The 23,220-nt window shown below is 39.4% G+C and overlaps 3 protein-coding genes across 4 annotated transcripts; all 3 read right to left on the reverse strand.

Moving 5' to 3' along the window:
- Positions 1–216: 216 nt before the first annotated feature.
- On the reverse strand, positions 217–6,306 carry c1qtnf6a (C1q and TNF related 6a). 2 transcript variants are annotated; one of them, XM_055223740.1, is made up of 3 exons: positions 5,770–6,306; positions 3,101–3,292; positions 217–2,429 (listed from the first exon to the last, which is right to left on the reverse strand). In XM_055223740.1, exons 1-3 carry the CDS (start codon positions 5,807–5,809, stop codon positions 1,885–1,887), a joined length of 777 nt encoding a protein of 258 aa, XP_055079715.1. In that variant the 5' UTR covers positions 5,810–6,306; the 3' UTR covers positions 217–1,884. The 2 variants fall into 2 exon arrangements, with proteins under 2 accessions (XP_055079715.1, XP_033827278.1); XM_033971387.2 differs by having other exon boundaries at positions 1,259–2,429; positions 5,815–6,305.
- A 2,450-nt stretch (positions 6,307–8,756) lies between these two features.
- Positions 8,757–12,963, reverse strand: il2rb (interleukin 2 receptor, beta). The gene is made up of 9 exons (XM_033971382.2): positions 12,774–12,963; positions 12,424–12,510; positions 12,197–12,338; positions 11,629–11,689; positions 11,280–11,373; positions 10,858–11,196; positions 10,672–10,774; positions 10,529–10,607; positions 8,757–10,295 (listed from the first exon to the last, which is right to left on the reverse strand). Exons 2-9 carry the CDS (start codon positions 12,506–12,508, stop codon positions 9,603–9,605), a joined length of 1,596 nt encoding a protein of 531 aa, XP_033827273.1. The 5' UTR covers positions 12,509–12,510; positions 12,774–12,963; the 3' UTR covers positions 8,757–9,602.
- Positions 12,964–18,563: 5,600 nt separating this feature from the next.
- LOC117375130 (SUMO-conjugating enzyme UBC9-like) lies at positions 18,564–21,361 on the reverse strand. The gene is made up of 7 exons (XM_033971388.2): positions 21,045–21,361; positions 20,677–20,762; positions 20,505–20,588; positions 20,294–20,366; positions 19,956–20,065; positions 19,775–19,854; positions 18,564–19,704 (listed from the first exon to the last, which is right to left on the reverse strand). Exons 2-7 carry the CDS (start codon positions 20,740–20,742, stop codon positions 19,641–19,643), a joined length of 477 nt encoding a protein of 158 aa, XP_033827279.1. The 5' UTR covers positions 20,743–20,762; positions 21,045–21,361; the 3' UTR covers positions 18,564–19,640.
- Between the last annotated feature and the right edge of the window lie 1,859 nt (positions 21,362–23,220).

Consider the following 23,220-nt stretch of genomic DNA (forward strand, 5'->3'; position numbering starts at 1 on the left):
TCCTCGAGAACAACACCCTGAGATACTTGAACTCCTCCTTTTGAGGCAGAGACTCTCCACACCTGCAGAGGACAAGACTAATCCTAATGAAACGTTTGTTGAACATGAATGAAGTCTTTGTTCTTGCTTTATTGACGCTATTAAAAAGCAGTAGTAGTTATTATAAATGTTAGTGGTTGTTATAAGTAGTCAGGTCAAGACGCACAACAAAAGTGTAATGAATAAGTGACACATTTTAATAAAAAACACACAGTTTTTACCAGTACGACTATATGCAAACATAAAATAGTGTTGTGAATTTCCACCGTTCCTCTAAACACTGGAGGATTATAGTACATAGACATTACAGAAGTGCAGGGAGTTATTCCGTGGGGAGCTCTTCAAACAGCTCAAGAATCCGGAAAAACAGTGGCCACAGAGGAAAAACAGACAGTTGTGAAAACATTGGGATCTGGGAAGGATTTTTAGAAAGTCTTGCAAGTGAACAAGTCTCATCTAGTACAGCTGGGAATGTCATGTTTGAAAGATTTAGGCCAAAACGAAATCATTATTTAAGACAAGAAAAGAAGAAAAGATAAAACGGTGACTTCTTTCTGACCCGTTTGAGCTGCTTCAGACAAATCCTTAGATACCAGGACACAGCGGGCAGGAAATACTCAACTAAACTGCACTGATTTAACTTTTCTGACATCGCCTGGTTACTCACAATTTAGGTTAAACACTTTGGCTTGTAAGAATAATGTCATAATGTATAGTAATATAATGTATAATAACTGTACAGTACAATATAAACATGTTTTTGTCTGGCTTGAGCACCATGTCTTTGTTTTAATCGCGTAACAATTCCCCAAATCTCCATATGATCAAGTTGAAATCATCTTTTCTTGGACTGATGTTGTATCGACCCAGTTACAAATACTGTATTTTCCAGAGTATAAGTCGCACCAGCCAAAAAAATGCATTTAAATAAGGAAAAAAAACATAGATTTCACATAAAAGTCGCGTCTGAGTAGAAGTATTGCTTTTACACTAATTGTTTTCTGTTTTTTATGTTAATTGTCTTCTGTTTTAATGTCTTTTTTGCACTGTAGCACTTTGAGATTTGTTGTTCAAATGTAAAGTGCGTTATAAATAAAATGTATTATTATTATTATTATTATAAGTTGCACCCCCAACTATGACAAAAGTGCGGAAAAAAAAAAAAAAGTGGTGGAAAATGTAGGACAAATCCCGTATTTTCCAGATTATAAGTGTCACTTTTTTCATAGTTTGTCCAGGGGTGCGACTTATATGTGAAATTATTCAAATATTTAATTAAAAATCGTCGTTATTGTCACACTGAAAACCACAGGAGGGCGCTCTACACTTGTACCAGTGTCTACTCCTCCTGAAAATGTAAAAATTCAACATTACAGTCATTTAAAAGACAAAGGAGAAAGACTGAACTAAAATCCGTGCGTGTGTTGTTCTGATATTCAGCCTGTTGTTCTCTATTTTATTCTTATTAATAAAACCTTTAAAGATAAAATGTCTGTTCTTGGTCTTGGATTTTGTAAAATAAATTTGCCCCAAAAATGCGACTTATAGTCCAGTGCGACTTATAATACATGTTTTTTCTTCATTTTTATGCGTTTTTTTGGCTGGTCCGACTTATATTCCAAAAAATACAATAGTCTGGACGACGTTTTAGCACCAAAGTAGCACCAGAAATACAGTTTGTCGCTTCTACCTGCGGTTCAACTTTATGTTATATGAATAATTTGAGGATTTTCCACCCAGATGATCTATTTAAGCTGTTATTAAACTGTTAATCGCTATGGTAACAGTCCTAATTCCCCACTATTCCCATGAAACGCATGTAAAGAAAACAGGGTATTATCAGTTCTAATGAATAGCTCTGAGCAGGTATCCGTTAAACGTGATATAAACATCCACGTCGTCGCTGTAAATGGCGTTCTCCCGTTCTCTCTTGTACAGCCGCACCCACACCTCATCCTTCAGCCCCAGCTCCAGCATCACGCTCTGGCTCTGCATGATGGAGCGGTCACTGGGCTGGGCGTAGATGATCGCCTTCTCCGCCTCGTTGAGCATAATGTGCAGGTACGTCTCCTTGAAGTTCCACGTGTGAATGTTGACGTTGAAGAAGTAGATACCTGGGATTTGACAGATGAACTTTCCCTCAAACATGTTAAAGTGCTCGTCCATGTTGACAAAAACGGTGTCAAAGATCAGCGCCTGGTACGTCTCCAGGCTGTGGAGGGATTTTCTGCGACCCACGGAGAAAGCAGAGTGCTGGACTTTGCAGGGGTCGCCCGGAGCACCGGCCTGACCCTTGGAGCCTTTGGAGCCGAGAGGACCTCTGGCACCCGGGGGACCGTCCATACCCACTTTACCGGGCGTCCCTCGGTCTCCACGGTCTCCTTTGTCACCTGTGGGCGGAGTGGGGTCACACTGAAGGTTCTCAAGACTCCAATTTAGTCCAAGAAGTGAGTGAAAAGGAAAGAATATGGAGGAACAAGACTGGCTTTTTAAAAATGTTCTTTCTTAAATCAAAATATTCTTTCAGATTTGAAGGTGGAGGCGAGTCTGTTTTTGAGTTAGAAACAGATGCAATGATAAAATATAAAATAAAATCAGACGTATAATTACTTTTTTATTTAAAAGATGGAAAACTGAACATGAACTTGTGATAAGATGATGCTTTAAAGGTTTTTATTCTGCACTCTTCTCTTTTAATGTTAATTTTATGATGATTATTTGTGATTATGTTTTGATTTGTGTGATTTTAATGTCTTTCTTATTCTGTAAAGCTCTTTGAATTACCTTGTGTACGAATTGTGCTGTACAAATAAACTTGCCTTGCCTTTTAACTGGTCAAATTTAACATTCAGATCGTTATGTGGTGCAAAAAAACTGCAAAAGTAGCACAAATGTCCTAAACAAAAGGTCATAAAGTCAGACACGTTTACTCATTTCATGATTTCAGGTTGATTTTCTAATAACAGACTTGACTTCTGCACAAAAACAACCAGTTCCTCTGTTCATTTATGTTCACTCCAGTCTCTGTTTTGCCTTTGCTTGTCATTCTGTTGTGTTTTACCTTTCAGGATGGTCATGTTGATGTAGGTGCGGACCTCTGGCACGTGGCTGAACCTCCCTGAGCGGTCTCTAGTTCCCTCTGGTGGCTCGAGGTGGTCACAGCAGCGCCTACATCCACCCGACGGAGGAGGCCCCGGGGCCACCACAGAGAGGAGGGACAGGAAAAGCAAGGGCCCCAACATGGTGCGGCTCACTGGGACAAACGAGGAACAGCATATGGTACATCAGAGTTAATCTAAACGTAAAAATACACGTTTGTTTTTCTGTTTGTGTTGTATTTTAAGCAGAGCGTCCATGAAAAGGAGAGTCCAAGTGCTCTCATTTGGTTCCTTTGCATAAATACAGATATATAAATACAAATAACAGACATTCTCCAGCCTCTCCTCTCCACGACACAGCTCTATAAGATGTTGTCATGTAATCTGAGCTCAACTGTAGACCTGTGTCACAACTAGAGCATAAAATCTACTCCTGATGTTGTGAACAGAACATTGCACCACTTAAAATTCAGCCATATTTAGAAAACTGTTAAGGACACGGTGCACTGTCCTCATAAACTGAAGCACGAGTGGAAAATAAGGTCATTACACGTCCTTAAAGTCACTGCCTGAGCGCTGAAAATGGGAACTTAATCCCTGGACTGTGCCAAAGTAAATAGTCTCTGGCCTGAAGAGAAAAAAAACGACGGGAGAGAGAAGATCAAGGAACGATAAATCATCTGGTGAAGGGAGTTTGCTGCACATAAACATCTCAAGAGTCTAAATGAGGAGGAGATGGTTGGAGGTCAGCGGAACCTTCCAGGAAGTGAAATACAGCATAAAAGTGCAGAGCTCAGATAAATGGGAAGTTACTAAATTATGATGGGCTAATAAATCTCACTTAAACGACCCTGTAGGCAGCTGCTGATTTATGACCAATTAACTGAGGATGGTTTTCCCACCGCAACAGCACACTCCATCCTCCAGAAATCAGCTCAGGCCTCTGTCTGCGGAGACAAACATGTATTTATGAGTCCATAAATCTGCCAGTGCTAACATGAGGAGAGGAGCTGAGTGCGCCCCTGGTTTGTTTTAGTGTGTCAGGCTTGAAAAACAGCCAAGAACAGCCACTGTAAGAGAGAGACTTTATATACAAGGCTTTATCAGCTCTGTAAAGGGTTTGTAAGTCTATGCACATGTAATTATACAGATTAAACATGAAGAACGTGACCAAATGACCAAATAAAACCAAAGAAACTCCTAAAAACTTTAAACATTTGAATCATGTGACACTTTTACAGATGGAGCAGCTGAACTATCGTCTTTATTCTTCATATTCTCAGATTGTGATTCAGTGTTTTTCTACATAATCCAGCTCTGTACATTCAAATAAAGACAGTTTTTCTCCTCTCCTTCTGCAGCCGCCCTGATGCTCTGAGTGTCAGGTCCATTTAAGTGTGAAGAAGCAGATGGTTGTACTTAAGTTTTTATAAAATGTGATTAAATAATAAAAATAGTAAATCCTCCATTTACATTTATACAAAGTAAAACAGATCGTGAGCTGATAACTGCAAAATGAAGAATTAAGCAACACACAAGAGGAATGCAGCACTTCACAAGTGAAATCACAAGTGATTTAGTTTTACAAGTGAAACTCTAAATTGTGGCCAAGGAAACACTAAATGGATACAGCTGCAAACATGACAGAACAAACCTCTAATCAAAAAGCATTCTTGGCTGGAGAGTGTCAATGTGCTTTTCACTTTTCACACTTCATTTTGAGGAATTAAATGTCGTCAAACAGAATCAGACCTAAAGCCATGACTGTTATGGAGAAAATGACCCGTCCCAGTGTTTGGAATGACTTGGATGTCCTACTGACCAGAGGGATTATGTAACCAACAAGAAACTGCAGCACATTTAAAGCTGCAGCGTCTGCTCCAGAAAACTGAGGATGTAAAGTTATAATATGGAGGAGGAGGAGGAGGAGGAGGAGGAGGAGGAGGAGGAGGTGGTGGTGTTCATCTATTGCATTTATTCAGTTACAGCTGCTTTAAGTCGTAAAAAATCACTTTGAGAAACATGCAGACTGAAAAAGACACATCTACAGCCAGTGAGAGCAGCTCAGACCTGATCCATTAAAACCTTTGTCATGTTCCATGTGAATAAATGAAAAATGAGGTGATGAAAGTCACTGACCAAAGCATCAGAACATTTATGATTTAACTCCATTTGTATAAAACTGTTTTTTTAAATCCAGATGAAATGGCTGTTCTCTTAAATCTGAAGCTGCTGTGTAGAGTTAAACTGTTTAATCTGATTATACATTATCTTTTCTTTTGTTTATTACTTTCTCTTTTTCTCTGCTGCTGCCTCAAACTCTGCTCTAAACTTAAACTATTTCAGTCACGCTGCCTATAATTTTCCAATTTGTTAAATTACTACTGCAGCCTGAAGCACTTCTTAAATGTCAAAACATTTCTCTAGTGTTTGTTTAAGTTTACAGAGCAGAGGCGCATATGCACAGACAGAATGACTCACTTTGTTGCATTTAACAGTTTGCCACGTTTACTCTCATTAAAAAAAACTCCCCCATCGAGCGCTTTACGCACGAACTAAACCCGTAATCAGCCCTGCAGCCAGTCTAAAAGAGGCAAAAAAGCACATGTGACATCTTAAATCCAGCTGTTACCATGTGGTCTCCTGCAGGTGAAAAGGCCACGCGCGCTCATCTCACCTCCACGTCTCTTTTGGCCGCTCCAGTCCTGCGCGCGGAGGAGGAGGCGAGCACTTTTTCCTGAGTCAGCAGCTTTTCCTTCTCTTACAAAACTCCAGTACCTCCTCGGGTGATCGTGGGAATATCCTGCAACGTCTCTGCAACGTCAACAAGAGAAAACTACCCCCGGGAATGTCAGCTTGTGGAGAAACTCAGTGGCCTTGGAGTGATCATTGACGCGCGTAAAAGCCAAAACATGGAGCCAAGTTGTTCTGGATGAAAAAAACAAAAACAAAAACAATAAACAAAAAACTCTGCTGCTGATTTAAAAGTGCTGGCACAAACTGGAGTGTTAGGACTGGTGCTCCTCAGTCACACATCCACATCCGTGTTCCCAGGCTTGAGTGAACTTGTGGAGAGCGCGTGGAGATGTACCCACACTGCACCTCAGCTCGTGCACTTCCGCTGGGCTGAATTCCTGCGCTCCATCCCTCCCATCGGCTCCTCCACAGCTGCACCAGAGCAGCCCAGACCGCTCTGTCGTTGGGGGAAGGACGGAGCAGGGATGGAGAAGGTTCAAATGACAGGAAACCTTGATTGGGACCGTGAAAAAAAGACCAAAAGTCCAAGTACATAGTGTAATTTCAGGGTTATGTTGCTCACAGAGGCGGATGTTTGACCTTCTAGACATCTGCAAACAAATCTGACACTAAAGTTCTTATCCTGGTTGTGAGGGGGAAATAGATGCCATAGAACAAAACACATTCCAGTGGATCTAAACTGTGTGTTTACCTGCGGTTCTAAAGTCTACACCTCTTGTCTTGACCCAGTGCCAGGGACAAACAGTGGAAGTTATTCCCCAAGAACTCTGCGTGAACTTGACTGATAAAATAAGCACTTTCACAGACTTCCACATGGTTTATCTCCAGCACGACTCAAAGTGCATAAGTTACAGTTTTGACTCTGTGATTAAAGCCATTCCACAGAGTTAAATATGCGATGATGGTGATAGTATCTGAAAAAAGCCAATGGTTGAAGTTGAGATGGAATGTGTGATTGATTCTGTTGTTTTCTGTGTCATTTAATCTAATTGTGGCATCTGCAAAAGTGCCATCAAACTGGATCTAAAAAAGTACAACCTGACAGTAACTTTAGATAATAAACGAAGGGAAAGGTGGAATATGAAGAGGTCGTGCACATGTATGACCCCGCAGCTGGTTGACGTTACTGTCCATGTGCGCTGAAGCCTAATGCAGTTACATCAGAGGCGCATTCCTTTGTCCTGAAAACAGAGTAAACTATAATGTGCCTCTTACAGACTTTTAACCTTTGTCCAAACATCCACCGTCTCCTGTTTTTAGGAAGGAAACGCTCCTACTCCTCCGCCTAAACATCAGGGTCAGTGGAGAAGTGTTGAGGCGTCTGACAGGTGAAGGCAGAAGGAGGAGCACTAAGGAGAAACACAAAGAGGGCAAAGGTCAGCAGGTCGCAAGGTCACCAGGATCTATGTCTAAATGCAAGTGTTGTTCAATATAAGGTGCAGTTGGCAACCATTTGGTAATTTGGCATTTTAAAGTCCCAATATGTCATTTTTGCCAAACAATGGACTAAAATAAATGAGGTTTTTTATCATTTTAGTTGTTTATTTCACTGAACAACACAAACAAACAGTGAAAAACACAGGTCCTTACTGTGAGTGGGCTTGCATCTCCACAAACCTGACTCTAAGGGCCTCCTCCTGTGGTTCTGACTGAAACGTTGCTCCTTTTCTGTGATCCCCCACAACATGACATACAACGTATTTATCTCCAAAGTCTGGTTTTAACTTTCTATATCCATGAAATCATCCGAGCCTGTTCCAGAAGGTCACAGCTCAAAGGAAGAAGAGTTCATGGTCACAAAGATGAACACATGAATCAGATTTAAATACACACTGCAGGACACTGGGCATCAATCAACATGAAGTATCAGAATGTGCAAACCAAGCAGCCAGAGAAAAGTGCAAATATCCTTTAATTATCTGTTTGTCTTCTGCTAAAATCATGATTTTTGACAGACAGACTGATCTGCAGACGTAAAGGGTGCGCCCTCTGACCTCAGTCCTCACAGACTTACAGGGTGCGCCCTCTGACCTCTCACAGCTGCAGACCTCAGTCCTCACAGACTCTGGGTGCAGCTCTGGCTGAGGTTCTTCCTTAGCTACAGCACATGTTTGTCATTTTTAGTTCCGTGGTCAGTGTCAGTGTCTTTTGTGTCGACCTTCAAACTGCCAAGTTTCCCAGAACTGTCTCTTAATTGGACTGTTTTGTCTCTGGGCTGTCTGTTCACATCTAGTAATGAGTTTGAGGCCCGACAGACGAAGCTTTAACAGGAGAATGTGAGACGTAAGAGCTGTTTGTTTGAATAAGTCAGTGTAGTTTTTAGGAGACTGGGTGGGATTTTTAAACATTTTAAAGTTGTTTAAAAGGAAAGAAGTGGCAGATCCCAAGGAAAATTTGAAGAGTCTGTAATACTGCTGTAACACATGTCGCCCTCTTGTGGTGGATTTTACTTATTACAAGTCACATATATGAACAGTGTTTCCTGCTGTTTACCTTTTGGAAGTTTGAAGTGTTTTTGTTAAAGGTGCACAGTGTAATCCTTGTCATCCTTGTCTTCATGGAGTTTTCCTTGCCTAGAATGTTCCACAGTATGGCATTAAACTTGATCATCTCTACGGAGAAAAACAGGAGGCAGCACCAGGTCATTACAGGTCAGATCTGTGCAGAGGCGACCCTGCTCACTATATTTTTAAGGAATAAAAACACTTGTAATTAAATCAATGCTAGACAGATACGTTTAATAACATTCCCATGGAAACAAGAAAATCTTCACCAGAAAAGTTACACAGTGCATCTTCAAAGTGGCCGCACTAAATAATAAAGTCAAAGGAACAACATTTTTTTGAAAACAAACAGGAGAAGGCCGTGCTTCAGGGAAAATATGAATCAGGTTTATGGAGATGCAAGCCAGCTCACAGTAAGGACAAGTTTTTCAATTTTACAAGGAAATAAATACAACCAAACCGACAGAAACATACTTTTATTTTAATGTATTTACTGATTAAAAAGTTACAAACTGTGGGGTTAAATTTGAAACGTGAGCTTTAATACAAATTTCTAAGGTTTTTGTAGAGACATCCGTCGATCAGTGCCTTTGGTGAGTGATTCAGTTAAAAGTTGAACAGTATTCTGGTGCTGTGGTTTGTGTCAAACCTACCTACTAAAAATGTATTTGGTTGTGCAAGGTGAGCGGATGAGGGCTGTCAGATTGAAATGTCAAACCGCACTAATGACTCTCTCCGTTTCACTGTGAAGCTCACCTCAGGGGCCACCTGGCAGGACACACAACAAACCCCCGGACCAACACACACGCCTCATACACACGCACACACGCACACACAGGAAGTCAGAACAGTGACCCACTTCTGCCACAACTTTATTTATTTAAGTTTGCAATGGAAGGCGTCGACATTCAAACTCAAAACTCAGATTGCGTAAAGACAAAACTAAAAATGAGATGTACTTTGCAAACCAGCTGCCATAGTCATTGTATCGTCACATTTACTTAGATTACTGCTACATACATTAATCCTACAGTATTTACACGGTCAATCTAGGAAAACTAAACATGTGACAAATGTGTATGCAGAAAATATTTGTGCATATATGTTGTTGATGTGTAAAATAGCAGCTGAAACAAAAAAGAAAACGACGTACAGTGAACAGGCGCTTCTCAACATGTGCCACCCGAAAAGTCTGACACAAAACTCAGATGGATTTGTTGCTAAATGTGGTGTGCAGTTCTTTGAGAGTAAGATAACCCGACTTACACGTGTCGACAGGTAAAGAGGAGGCTCTGCACATGGGTTCAGTCACGGGCCAGCCTGACAGGTGCTCACTGGCAGGAGAAGCAGCGACAGGCGCGTCCTCCTCCAGCCCGTGGTTATCAAACACCAAGTTAACATCAGGAGGGCAAAAGGGAGGCTCAGGAGAAAAGGATGAGACTTTCAGGGGCAGGCGGAGGAGAAGAGGAGAGCTCTGGTTTTCATGGAAGTCCTCCATGTCCTGCTCTTCAAACCTCCCCACCCCAAATCCAGAATCAGGGCTCTGCGGCTCCATCCGTAGGCTCTCGTAGATGGACGAGGAGATGAAGGGCGGGCACAGAGACATGTAGAGCTTCCTGTGCGCGATCGGGACGTCGCCCTGGTAATTGGGGTTGGCGTGAGTGTGAGTCGAGCTGCTGGTTCCGCTGGACATGAAGTAGTCCATGTTGGAGAAGCAGGAGGAGGAGCAGGAGGAGAGGGGGTCGCTCGCAGCAGAGGAGTGGACCAGGGGTAAGGAGCTGCAGGGGGAGCTGGAGGGAACCACGTCCCACGACTCGCACAGCTCCACGGCGCAGATGTCCTCACACGGCCGGGACACGAAGAACAGCTCGGACAGTGGCACAGGATTCAGCCATTTCTGTAAAAAAAAATACGATTCATTTCTGAGGCTGTCAATTATAAAGATATTTCTATGTGTTTACGCGACACATTTAGTCCTTTGTTTGATGGATATGTTCACAGAGACTCATTCCCATAAAAGAAGCACATGTGTATAACCTTAAGTATAATATATAAAGTACAATTTCCCTCAATTTACGGATTAGCAAAGATGACTCTGAGGATAAGTGAGCATTGGTTTATTCCCCTCACCTTCAAATTTCCTCCATAAACTTCATGCAGTGAGCAGAAGTATAGTGAAGGATTTGGCACAGGCTTCTCCTTTAGATTCCTGAAATAGACACACAAAAGGTTGGGTTAAATGAAAGATAATATAAATGACTCAACTCACTCACCGTTTTCTGATGCAAAAACCGTAAATGGCCAGCACAGACGCGAAGGACAGTCCCAAGCTGAGCGCTAAAGGTAGAAAAATGAGCACACCTGGCTGATTTAAATCTGAAAAAAAAAAAAGAAATTAAAAAGATTATTATTTAACATCTGCTGAATTGACAGAAAACCCGATTACTCCTAAAACAGACCTTGTTTCTGTGATGCTGCCACTTCATCCTCTTCTATCCAGGACGTGGTTGGGCTCCACTCACTAAACTGGCCCCCTTTCCCCCCTCCAGACTTTATTCTTACTCTAACCTGGAGATGACCCTTTAATTTTTGCCATATGATCATCTCTGAAAGCTGACTCTTGCTCACCGTCCTGTTAAACTCATAGACGCTCTCATCCCACGACTGGTCCACACGCTTGATCTGAACTTGGAGGTCGAACAACTCGAGGAATCGCGACTGGCTCCCGATTCTCCACCAGATCCGGGTCATGTTGGCCGAGCTGGTGACATTGGGAGCGCCGGGACGGTGCAGTTTTACTATCCAAACATGAAAGCACAAAAAACATATTTTAAATGAAACTGATAAACAAGTAACACGATTTAAGATTAATTTTACTCACTGTGAAGTTTAGGGTTATAATTCTTTTGGGTTTCAATCAATGTTCCGTTGCAGATCATACTAATATTTGGCAATTTTTCAAAAGAGTTAAATGTCTAAAAAAAAAGAACACACTCGATATGAAAGTAAGAAAATGTATTCCAACTAAAATGATGGATAATGTTTAAATTTGACACAAGTATCTGGCCCTACAGCTGTGATAGTTTTACGTGCGGCACCACAGAGGCAGGGGGTGAATGAGTGGACAGCAGTGTTTTGTGGTGAGGCTTCGGTTTGTTGTGAGGAAATGTGGGCAGATTATCTACTTTCTATCATCTCCAGTTAGTACAAGTACTGTATAAATGACTTACCCTATTGAAGGAAAAGGTGCATCTTGGGAATTCTCCGTCTTGTTTGAGTTTGCAGCTGCGACTGGACACATTTCAATCACAATCACGCTCTATTTTGTAAACTTAACCATAACCAGAGGTGGGCAGAGTAGACAAAACTGTACTCAGGTAAATGTACAAGAAAATACCCAGATGAGTGTAAGAAGTATTTGGAAAAGTAACTGTCTAACAAACATCTTAAAGTATGTATAAAACTTTAAATGATGCATAAAATCTGGTGTTTTGAAAAGTTAGGTCACAAAAATGGGAAAAAACATGTTCATATCTGAAGAAGCGGCGCAAGAAACGTCAATTAACAATTTAATATTCTCAAATTAAACATCTTTTTTTCTTTTTTTTGACTTAATAACAGTGGAAAGTGACCAAAACCTTTACTCAAGTGAGAGTACATTACTTTAAACAAACTATTACTCAAAAAGGAGTCTGCAAACTAGAGATTTCAAGATGTACAGTTCATTTTAAGGCAATTGTATTTGTAAATGTAACTACCCACCTCTGCCCGTACCCATAATCCCTACAGTAAACTTACATGACGTGTTGCAGGTCATTGTTTTTAAAGTTTGACGTCGTCTTCACCCCAGAGACCCAACAGTCCGAGCTGGGCTTAAATGCAGAGTTTTTCCAAGTGCAAGTGACGCTTCTGACAAAGTTGTTCACACAGTACAGGAGTCCTGGAGGGCAAAACAGAAGCCGCATTTGTCTTTTGCATGTTCAGTGATTTGCACAGTAATACAGAGACCACAGTCGCAGCTGTACCTTGCGAGGTTTGTGGAGCCGGGGCTGCATGCGTCCACAGGGGAAGCACAGCCAAGAACATGCAGCACTGAAACCCCACTGCCATCGCTTCAGTCAAACCAAAACACACACACATTTAAACAAACAAGCTCGGATCTACTTTTGAATAAATATGCTACTTTTATGCAGAAAAATCAAGTCATTTTTGTGATCACAGCTTTGACTGAATGTACTATCCTCCAGCTGTTGAATTGCAATTAAAAGATGTTGCAAATGTAGGTAATTCTAGATACTAGTAACACATAAGGGAAAATCCATCCATAATGTGCGTAAAGAAATTGATCTGTTTTGTTATGAAGGTAAACATGTACCTCACTGCTCTCCTTGTTTCCTTGATTGAAGCTGCATTCTCTGAGCCTTCTTCATGTCTCTACAGTGTCTCCAGGGCTGCCTCTCTGTCAGTCATCCTCCATCTCCTCAGACTCTTGACGGGCTTTTTATAAGTGCCCGGTGACATTTTCCACTTGCGACCGCAGCCTGTGTACAGAGGGCTTACAGGAAGCCCCATGTAGCTGAGCAATAGTGAGAGGATGGGCCCAGTCGCACCTTCTCCTCCCCCTGCCGCTACTGCTGCTACTGCTATATCTGGACTCCTCTGTGGGCTTTTTCAAACACAATAAACACAGTTAAAAACACAAAAAGACAGAATGCACCACATCCTGTTTCAATAGCCTAACACAATGTCAGACCTGCATGTTCGCTTGTGAAGTGGTTAAACTCAATGAAAGTCACTTTAAACAAGTGGATAGAAAAGATTGAAGTGGGACCTAATTTAGAAGGAGGGGGTTGTGTACATGCAGTGCTAAAGTGTGCTAAAACCACTGTTAAAGCCGCAACCACTGAAGACATGTCCTACTCCAGTGTGAATAAAGGCCAAGAGGAGTAACTTTCAATCACCAGAACTTATTTATCTGTTATTGCACATCTGCCATTGTATAGAGCAGAACGCTTGTCTATAAGATATGTTTGTCTTTTAAGAGCTAAAACAATCAACAAAAGCCAAACTTCCTTAAGAAAATGAAATAGTTTGGGGGGATTTGAGAGATAACGGGGCATTTTTCCCCCAATATGGAGCCTGAATTCAAATCAGTGAAACACCAGAGGCTAATTTCAACATTTATAATGAACAAATCACATATAAGTGCAATATAATTATAATAATGATGATAAAAACCTGACTTTTACTGTTTTCTTCTGTTTAACTGAGCATTGTGCAAGAGATAACTGACACAGAAGCAGAGACAATTGCACAACACACTTTTTGAAGTCATTCTTTTCAGCACCTGTCACTGATGGAGCACAGACCTGCAGTGGGGCAGGAGCTGATGCGCTGTCTGCCGCCCCCGGTCCCCGCTCTGTGTAACGGCATCAGCAGCGGAGAGGTGGGAAGTGGGGGGTGGAGGTGCACAACCTGCTGAAAGGTCAGACTCCGCTGTGTCATCAAAGCTTTTTTTTTTTACATGTACATTTTTTAAAAAGTATTAAAAATATATTTACATTATATTTTCTTGTTTATTATTCTCAAACCTGATGTAGTTGGTGTGAGAGGGTCAGGCAGAAGTCCCAGGCACAGGGTCGTCTTCTTCTTCTTCTTGTCCTCTTCTGTGTCAGAGTATAAAGTTGAGAGTCAATATTTACAGATCTATCATATAATCAGAGGTAAACTGGTCAGATTTGAAGCAAAAATGAGACTAATTAAACCTTGTGCTATCAGGAGTAGATGATAGTGACGCTCTGCTGACGGACGTGACTGTTGTTCCAATGTTTCTTGGTATTGGACAGGGCTGGGACAGGGCTGGGAGAGTCCAAAAAATGGACCCAAAGGTGACATCAGAAGTGGAGAGGTCAAGTTATCCAACTCCAATCCAATCCAACTTTATTTATAAAGCACTTTAAAAACAACACAGTCGACCAAAGTGCTGCACACAAGTTAAAACACAAAACATGAGATGGAATAACATTAAAAACAGAACATGATAAATGTCAAGTCTTTACACCGAGTTAAAAGCCAAGCTAAAAAAATGAGTTTTAAGAAGAGATTTAAAAACAGGAAGTGAGTCGGCCATTCTAACATTCAGTGGAAGTGCAGTCCAGAGTGAAAAAGCCCGATCACCCCTGTGTTTCCTTTTTGGCCTGGGGACCACAAGGAGAACCCGACCTGCAGACCTGAGGGAGCGGGAGGGCGTGTGAGGCACCAGCAGGTCAGACAGATACTGTGGGGCCAGGCCATGCAGACAATTAAAAACAAATAAAATAAAAGTTATGCTTCCCCAGTCGAGTTTTTGCTCCCCCCGTGTCTTTCTAGGTGTAAGTGAATTAGACCAAGACACAGAGAGCGGACTCACTCTGCACCTGTAACTGACAAAACTGTCCCAGAGATCGACCCCAGTCTGAGTTCATCTACACGCTGCCTCCATGTGTGACCTACTAAATTTCTAAAGTCTGTGCTCAATAGTTTGCTGTCACCACTCTCTTGCATAATTACCATCTTAATCTGGAACATTCCCACGAGCTTTGAAAACTGTGGTTATCAAGCCTCTCCTAAAAAAGAGCAGTCTTGATGCCACAATATTGAACAATTACCGACCAATCTCAAATCTGTTGTTTTTAGGCAAAGTCCCTGAAAAAGCTGTTTCCAGATTTAATTATGTTTGCAAGCTATTTTCTTAATCCTTATTATAATTGCATAATAATAATAATAATAATACATTTTCTTTGTACTTTTTATGTTTTATATTGCACTTAACATTTCAAATAAGTCAAATAAAGAGCTGCAGCAGGTAGATTAAGTTAAAATAAGAGTTCAAAGACAGGAACAAGTTAAAATGGTAATAAAAAAAAGGCCTTTTGGAAGAAAAATGTCTTTATTTGACACACACTGTTGTGAATTCTCTTCTGTCTTACATTTATTGGTGGTGATTTGCAAACTGTACGGAATGGAGAGTACGATGCAAGTAAAACATTATCTGTATAAGTAAAGACGTACAACATGATGACTGTTTTAGACGTGTTAACCAAAGTGCCTCTGGAAATGACTAAAGGTAGTTTCACTGGTTTATGCTCAAACCAACAGTTTCTCTGGTTTTGAGAACAGTGTCAGCTTTTGCCATTTGAGCTACTTCATCATTTATGCAGATTATTTTCTTAACACAGTCGTCCTTAAAGTCAGGCTTGATGTGCTCATGGATCATTTTTCTACTGTGAGGATTTTGGGCAGGATGAATATATTGACCTTTGTGTAGACATATTCGAACTTAACATACTTATTTCTTTCTTATTCTAAAATAAAGTGGTTTCACACTCAGGCGAACAAACAGGACGTTACATTTTTGTGCCACTTTTGTCGACCTTAGTCAGAGTCTTCTTGAGCTTGTGGTTCAGGATGTTTATTTCTGTCCACTGAACTGCAAAAACCACAACAATATCACCAGGTAAAGAGTGAAAAACTGTGGAAAAAGAAAAGCACAGTGGTCACGTTTACCCAAATCATCCGTCTTGTGGCCAAACCAAAGATCTGGAGGCCATGTAGTCAGAGGGTGAGCGACGTAAGATTCTCTGAAGACAGATTTCCAAATGACTGGACAACCTGCGTAAAAAGGAGAAAAACAGATTCAGTTTTATCAAATGCAGAGCTCTACAAACCCTTTTTTCACATGTAATTTGGAACATTTGGAGCAAAGGGCCACAGACCTAATAGAGTGAATCATTCAGACAGTGCGTTTGACATTTGACACAGCTTTGACCGACCCACAGGACTTTAAATACGGCTGGACATCATCACTGTAGGTCTGTATCACATGTTTTTGAGGTTAAAGTGGTAAAATAGTACTAACATTTGCAGTAAAAAAGTATGGCCCATTGATGGATTCAAAATATATATTCAAGTTATGTTATCTCACTGTTCATTTTAAAGGTACTGTAGTTACTGTAATGTAACTGTAGGTACTATGATCATTATATTCATTTCAACTATGTAAACTATGTAATCTGCACTAATGTTTGTTCTTGAGTCTTTTGAAAGTTGCAGGATCCCACGGGAAGAAGGTCACTGTGAACTTGCGAAACAGAAACATCTTGGGAATGACCTTTAGAAATGCAAAAACAGAATATATTTCTCTGTGAATTTCGTTATATGTTTTTTACACTGTTTGCAAAGTATGTAAAGTATGTCCCCCATCCCTTGATAGTGCATTTGTAACTAGGGTTTCTAAGTAAATAAAAGGAGGAGAAAGAGGGTGGAGACTTCAGAAAGGAGTGAGGTTGTAAACTGAAGGTTTTGCCTCCCCGCTCTTTCTCCTCAATATTGAGACAAAATAATCTCTCTTGTCTTCTCTTTTGAACTGTAATACAGGTTAAAAAGGTGAACCTATCACCCATTCAGCAGGAGCCTGAGGGCCATAGTTTGGACACTCCTGGTGCCAACTTCATCTCAATACTATGACTCACTACCATTTCTGATTAGTCCACCACAATAAAAAACAAAAAACACATTTCTGATACAACAGAAGGTAGTTTGAACACACAAATAATTGTCTTTGTTATAACAGTAAAATACAGTGGCCTTATACTAATTCTGCTATAAATTTCAATTGTTTCGCAATCATGGCATTTTTTCAAACTGCCTGGTGACAAATGTGTCCTCACACTTTTTGGCCGTAAAACAAAAACACTTTTCAAAGAACCATAGTCAACATAATCACTCAGTCCAAGACACAACACTTTTATACATTGATGAGATAATTTTGTATTTAAAAAAAGTTACCTTATCTCTTTGAATTCAGTAAGTATACCTAGTATTTACACTTTTGATAAACGTACGTTTAACACGAGTTAAACAATTTAATAAATGAAATATTTGATCAAAAGTATCTGTCCCTTGGTGCTAGCTGCATTACTGACCAGTTTGTTTGTGAGCAAATATTTCTCAGATCAGAAATGACAAAGTAAAAAGACTCTTTCTGTAAAAGATATTTGTGAGTGCCTTTTGATAACCAAAAAAATAACTTTAAGACATAGATTTTTATCATGGTTCAGTTTGGAACATTACTGGTGTTACGCTCTTTCGCAGCAGTATAAAACATTTAAAAGAAATTGATTCAGTAGGGAAATGATACAACCTTACTAAGAAACAGAATGTTTATTTTGAGATGGAACAGAATATATATGAAGTTACATTCTAATGAAACTTGGTGTAATAGTCACTGGTGTTAGACCCTAAGAAATAAAAATAAGCTTTTTAATGTAGAGATATTGGTGTTATACTATTGCCATTGATGTTATTAAACTATTCACCATATTTTCACATACAATTATTGCTAAAATTGCTAAATTCACAAAAATCTACCTTGCAGTTATGTTTATGTCTCTTTCCATTTGAGAAAATCTCAAAAACATGAGACATTTATTTTTGCCCATGTGTTTGTTCTAAAAAGCTTCAACACCAATGACATGAAACTCAATTTACAAGTAAATTACAACTATGAAATAAAGAATAATATTTCACTCGTCCCTGAACAGTAGTAGTGATGCTGATATAAAACTGAATCTATCTGCAGAATTTGTTTTGACAGAATACTGCTTTATTTTGATAAAGGCCCCATGACATTTCTGTACTTTTGACATAACGTCTCCACGCAGACAGTCAGGTGGCATTTTCAACGCTTGGATAATGGCCTGGATAATGTAAATTTGTGATTTCAGACCTGGGAATATGTTGGAGCGGAGACAGTGGCCCAGGCTGTGGTAGCGGTTTTCTAGTGCGCCGCTTGATCCAGAGGGACTAAAATGAGGGAGTGATGGCATCTTCACCTGAGGACTCTCAAACGCTCCAATCTGCAGCTTACACAGTGACAACAACACCACATTTAGCAAGAAATGACAAAAAATGTAACAAAAGGCAAATGTCTCACCTGTGACATGGCTGCAGCGTATTGAGGTCAAACTGTGAAGCCAAACCACAGTGAGGCTACGGACAAACAAGTGGTATTGCATTTCTCAAGAAAGTCACAAAGACACCTGAGAGCTTTGCATTCACCTCAGGAAGAAGACACACGAACAGGAAATGTTTGCATTTTGGTAAAAAACAAACCGAACATCTAATTTTTGTTTTGTCTTTTTATTGAATTCATGACACTCTTAAATGCTATTTGTGTTGTTGAACTTTACCGCACACAAATGTCAGACTGGCTAAAACAATATAAAACATAACAACCACAACATTATTTATATTATGTACATGCGCTCATTTTCTCAGAGGCTAAAGAAATTAAAGAGTCCATTGTTCACTCCCAAGTGCACTTTCATTGGTTTCATTCCGAGGACATTAACAGAGAACTTAACAGCTGATGCCATACGGTTTAAACATTTTTATTGTACAGTAGAGTGAAGCATGAAACTGTTTTCGTCTTTGCTTTTCTTCGTAAAAGCTGTTTGGATCAGTGAATGGCAAACTAGCTGGATGTTGTCACTTTTCAATTTTTAAGAACTACACATTCTAACTAGAAAACTATAATTTGCCCAATTAGGAATGGCTATGTGAAAGGGAACAAAGCTCGCACAATGGAGTATGTAAAGAAATGCTTCAAACGCTTTTTGTTGTTTTAAATTAGTCATGAAACAACATGGTACCAAATGAAAAACAAGTGCTAAGATTGTCTTTGACCTGTTTTGGCTTCAGAAAACTAAATCGGAAAAAAAAAAAGATCTTCATTTGTGCTTTTTTGTGGTCTTGCTCTATTTTGTGTCCAAATGCATTCAACAGTTATCTATATTCTAAAAAAGTAGCTTGAAACCACATCCCCATTCCCTCCAATACTGACTACATAACAAAGAGTGACTTTAACATGAAATCTTACTTTACAACTTGATTTGGATGTTTAAATGGGCATACGAGTAGGCATACAGGCACTCATACCATAACAGTAGAAGTGGATTTCTGCGAAGAGCGAGGCTCATGTAGACGGCACAGTTCTAGAATGGTGGGCTATGCATCTTTATACACATTTTTGAAGACCGGTAAAATCATTCTCTTATAAAATGTGACTTGCTTTAAAAACAAAGGATGAAGCAGGTTTGCTGCTACCTGGGTAGCTGAAATACTCATAATCAGATGTCTGTTGGAGTGGTCCTTCCGAAGCTGCCTGCCTCTCAGCTCAGGCAGGACACAGGCCAGTGCTTCTTTATGTAGGAGCAAACTTCTTGGCCTGTGCCCGGACGCGCTTCTCATAGTCCATCCTGTTCTGACTGAAACCAAACACAACGTGTTAAGATGTTGAAATAGAGCAGACATCTACTTTGTGTAGCAAACACAGACCAGTAAATCGTGTATGCCTCTGCTTGGGCCGGGTCTTGGATATTTGGCTCATTCAGCAGTTCTTGGATTCCCAAAAGAATCTGAAAAGAGGAAACGTAATTATTGCACCTTCTTTGTGGGGCTTACGTTTTTGTTTAGCGTTCCGTTACGAGGTCTGTAAAATATGCAGCCCTTGTCAAACCTGTTTGATGGTGATAGCCGGCCTCCAGTCCTTGTCTTCCTCCAGGATGGAGAGACACACAGTGCCTGATGGGTAGACATTTGGGTGGAAGATTGGGGGCTCAAACTTGCCTAAATACAGAGTGGAGAAACAATAAAACAGAGGTTAAAGTTTAAACTCAGAATGTTCAGGATATGGTAAGGCATTGTAAAAACCATCATTACCTGGTTTTGCATTGAATATCTCTAAAACACAAGAGGATGTGTGAAAGTGCTTTGCTCTGGGATAAGCCCTTATATATTATATCCTCAACTAAAAAGATGTTAATGTAGATTTATCAGTCACTGAGCATAACTCACATTTTGGTGGAGAAGATGGGTAGTCATCTTTGAACAGCATTCGGAGTTTGTAAAGGCCGCCCTCCCACAAGGTCTAAAGAAAAAAGTTGTCTTAATCATTTATATTCCATTAATTCTTACAGGCAACTAAAATTTGAACCTGGGGCATGTTACAGAACACACGTATGTATAAAATCTATATAATGGGGGTGGCTAAACATTAACATCATACTCCTTTCTTCCCCGGGATGGCACATTCCCAGTTCATGAGGTTCATTGTCCCATCTGGGTTCTTGGTAGGCACAGCAACAAAACCCTGAAAACATAAATGAGTCCATGACAAAACAGAAATAAGAGAAGAGTCATTGTTACACAGCTCTGTAAATAAAGCAATAAGTGCTTACAAATGGGTGGTCTTTCCTCCAGGCTTTACGCTCCTGGGACAGTCTGCTCAAAGCGATACCCGACATGACTGCTCATTAACGCCTCCCTGTGGAAAAACAAGTTAATTATCCAATTAATGATGACAACAATAAGTTAAACCACAAACACATAAACATGCTTGTTATATCTGTGCACATTTACACATTGTTTATGCGTTTTTGCAAGCCACAGAGAATTGAAAAAGTGCGTACATTTTAAGCGCTAGCTGATTATTAGCATTAGCTTAGCTTTACTCTGGAAATATATGGCTGGAAATGAGATACAAGCTAGCAATAGGTTTATTAGCACAGATATGAGCTTATTAGATTCTATTTTTGGTTAAACTTACCTCTTATAGTGTTTAATACGGGGGCTTAATAACAAATATAACCTTGTTTGGTTTGGTTTGGCTAAAGCTAACGCGGCGGATGCTAATGGAGGCTAACAAAAATAACACAGCCTTCGACGTCTGGAAACAACAGCGGTTTTTGTAGATGGGAATTTAACAAAGCGACAACTTACTGCTATTTCAACATTACCCTGGACTAATAATATGGACGCAGTCTACAGGGAGCAGGAAATGTGCGAAAGTGTGCAGCTGTGGAGACTCTGAGGCTAGCATACACGGAGCTAGCATACACGGAGCTAGCTTACACCAAAGGACCCAGACTTGTTTATTTGATGAGGACCTTCAGGCGGCGCTCAGGACACACGAGGAAAAAAAAAAACAAAAAAAAACCAAACAAAACAACTGCCCCCTTTTTGAATTTGAATGAAAAAAGATCCTATAAAACTTAATTACAATTTTATTAAAAAAAAAAAAAAAAAAAAAAAAAAAAAAGCACCCCTGTTTGAATACAACAGTTACCCCTGTATTTTGTGTTTGCTCCTACACTCAAATCTTTTGGAATGGAAAGCTTAATACAAACCTACAACTTAATGCCAAACATATACTTTTTGGTGTTTTCAAAAAAGATATTGTAGTAAAAAAAAAAAAAAAAAAGTCTTAAACCTAATCCTAATTTATTGTATATATTTGTTCAATGCATAATGCCTCTGAATATGAATGTTAAATCTTAAGCGTTGTGTAATTATCCCACAGCAAATTTGTGAGGAGATATTTTTATATAATAATAATAATAATAATAATAATAATAATAATAATAATAATAATAATAATAATAATAATAATAATAATAATAATAAACAAAAAACTATCCATCAACCAAAAAGCACCTTTAAAAAAATCTGTCTATGAGTGTCATACTTATTCATTAACTTCATAATTACACGAATGAAAGACTTTTAGACTTTTATCCAATTTTAAGCATTAGGAAGGGACAGATTTGAGTTGTCAGTAGGAACACAACAACAAGCAATTGTGTGTCATCTTTGTGTGTTTTGAGCTGTGCAAATTGTTTCTGGATTTCAGACTTTGAGAAATACTGCAAAAATTAATATGTTAAACTTGCACAAATGTAATAATTGTCTTAAACCTGGTGAATCAGTGTGGCTCTTCACAGAAACATGCTGCACATCTGCACAGGACATGATGCACAAATGACTGTTTCCATTGACACTGTGAATATTGTTTTATTTTTGGCTAAACACCATGTTCATTGTTGTAAATGCAGAGTCTCTATCCGCTGCTTTCAACAATATATGAATGAATTTAATCTATTTTACCCCCCCATTAAATTGCTTAAATCTGTCTGTGCCAAGAACATTTTATATTTAATGTCCAGTCTTTTTGTTTTAATAATGTGCTCCTTTTTATGCCTTACAAAAGCAGTATAATAATAATAATAATAATAATAATAATAATAATAATAATAATAATAATAATAATAAAGGACTGTTTCCTGGCTCTAAAGACCATTCATCATATATATTATTTCAGAAACATTTTTACATTTTTTCTTTATAAATTAACAGTTAAATTTGATAGATTTTCTTTTTTCACAGGTCGATGCAGAACATTATTTAGAGTAAAGTACAGCTGTGTCTGTGGAGCCTTGTGGTGTCTCACCTAAAGAATATTCTTGCTTATTGTTGTAGAAAAGTTCTAGTTGCCCGACAGTTGTAAAGACAGAGACAGGAGACAGTTTCCCAACACTTACGTCAAGTCTAGTTCTAAGCAAAAAGTTTAGATGTCAATATAACACAACTAAGAGTATGATGATGATCTGTAGGACCAAAGACGACAAGCACATGAGATCTCCTGATTTTTACCTGTCTAATGTTAAATTGGACAGGCAAATGTTAAATTATTAAATAAGTTAAATGTATTTATTTATTTAAAAGGGACAATGCACATTAATGAACAGCAGTAAAAAATACACGTGTAAATGTGCTTAAGTTAACTGCACAGCTCATTTTCATTCTCAGTCCCTCAACATCTAAAACGAGACAAGAGACAGGACAACACAAACAACAATCAAACAACTCCACAGATCACAAAAAATCCACACTCCATACAGTCTAAAGTGCATATTTATAAAGTTCGTATGTGGCTGAAGTGCTTC

Source organism: Periophthalmus magnuspinnatus, chromosome 8 (genome assembly GCF_009829125.3).
Source record: "Periophthalmus magnuspinnatus isolate fPerMag1 chromosome 8, fPerMag1.2.pri, whole genome shotgun sequence".
Classification (NCBI taxonomy): Eukaryota; Metazoa; Chordata; class Actinopteri; order Gobiiformes; family Gobiidae; genus Periophthalmus; species Periophthalmus magnuspinnatus.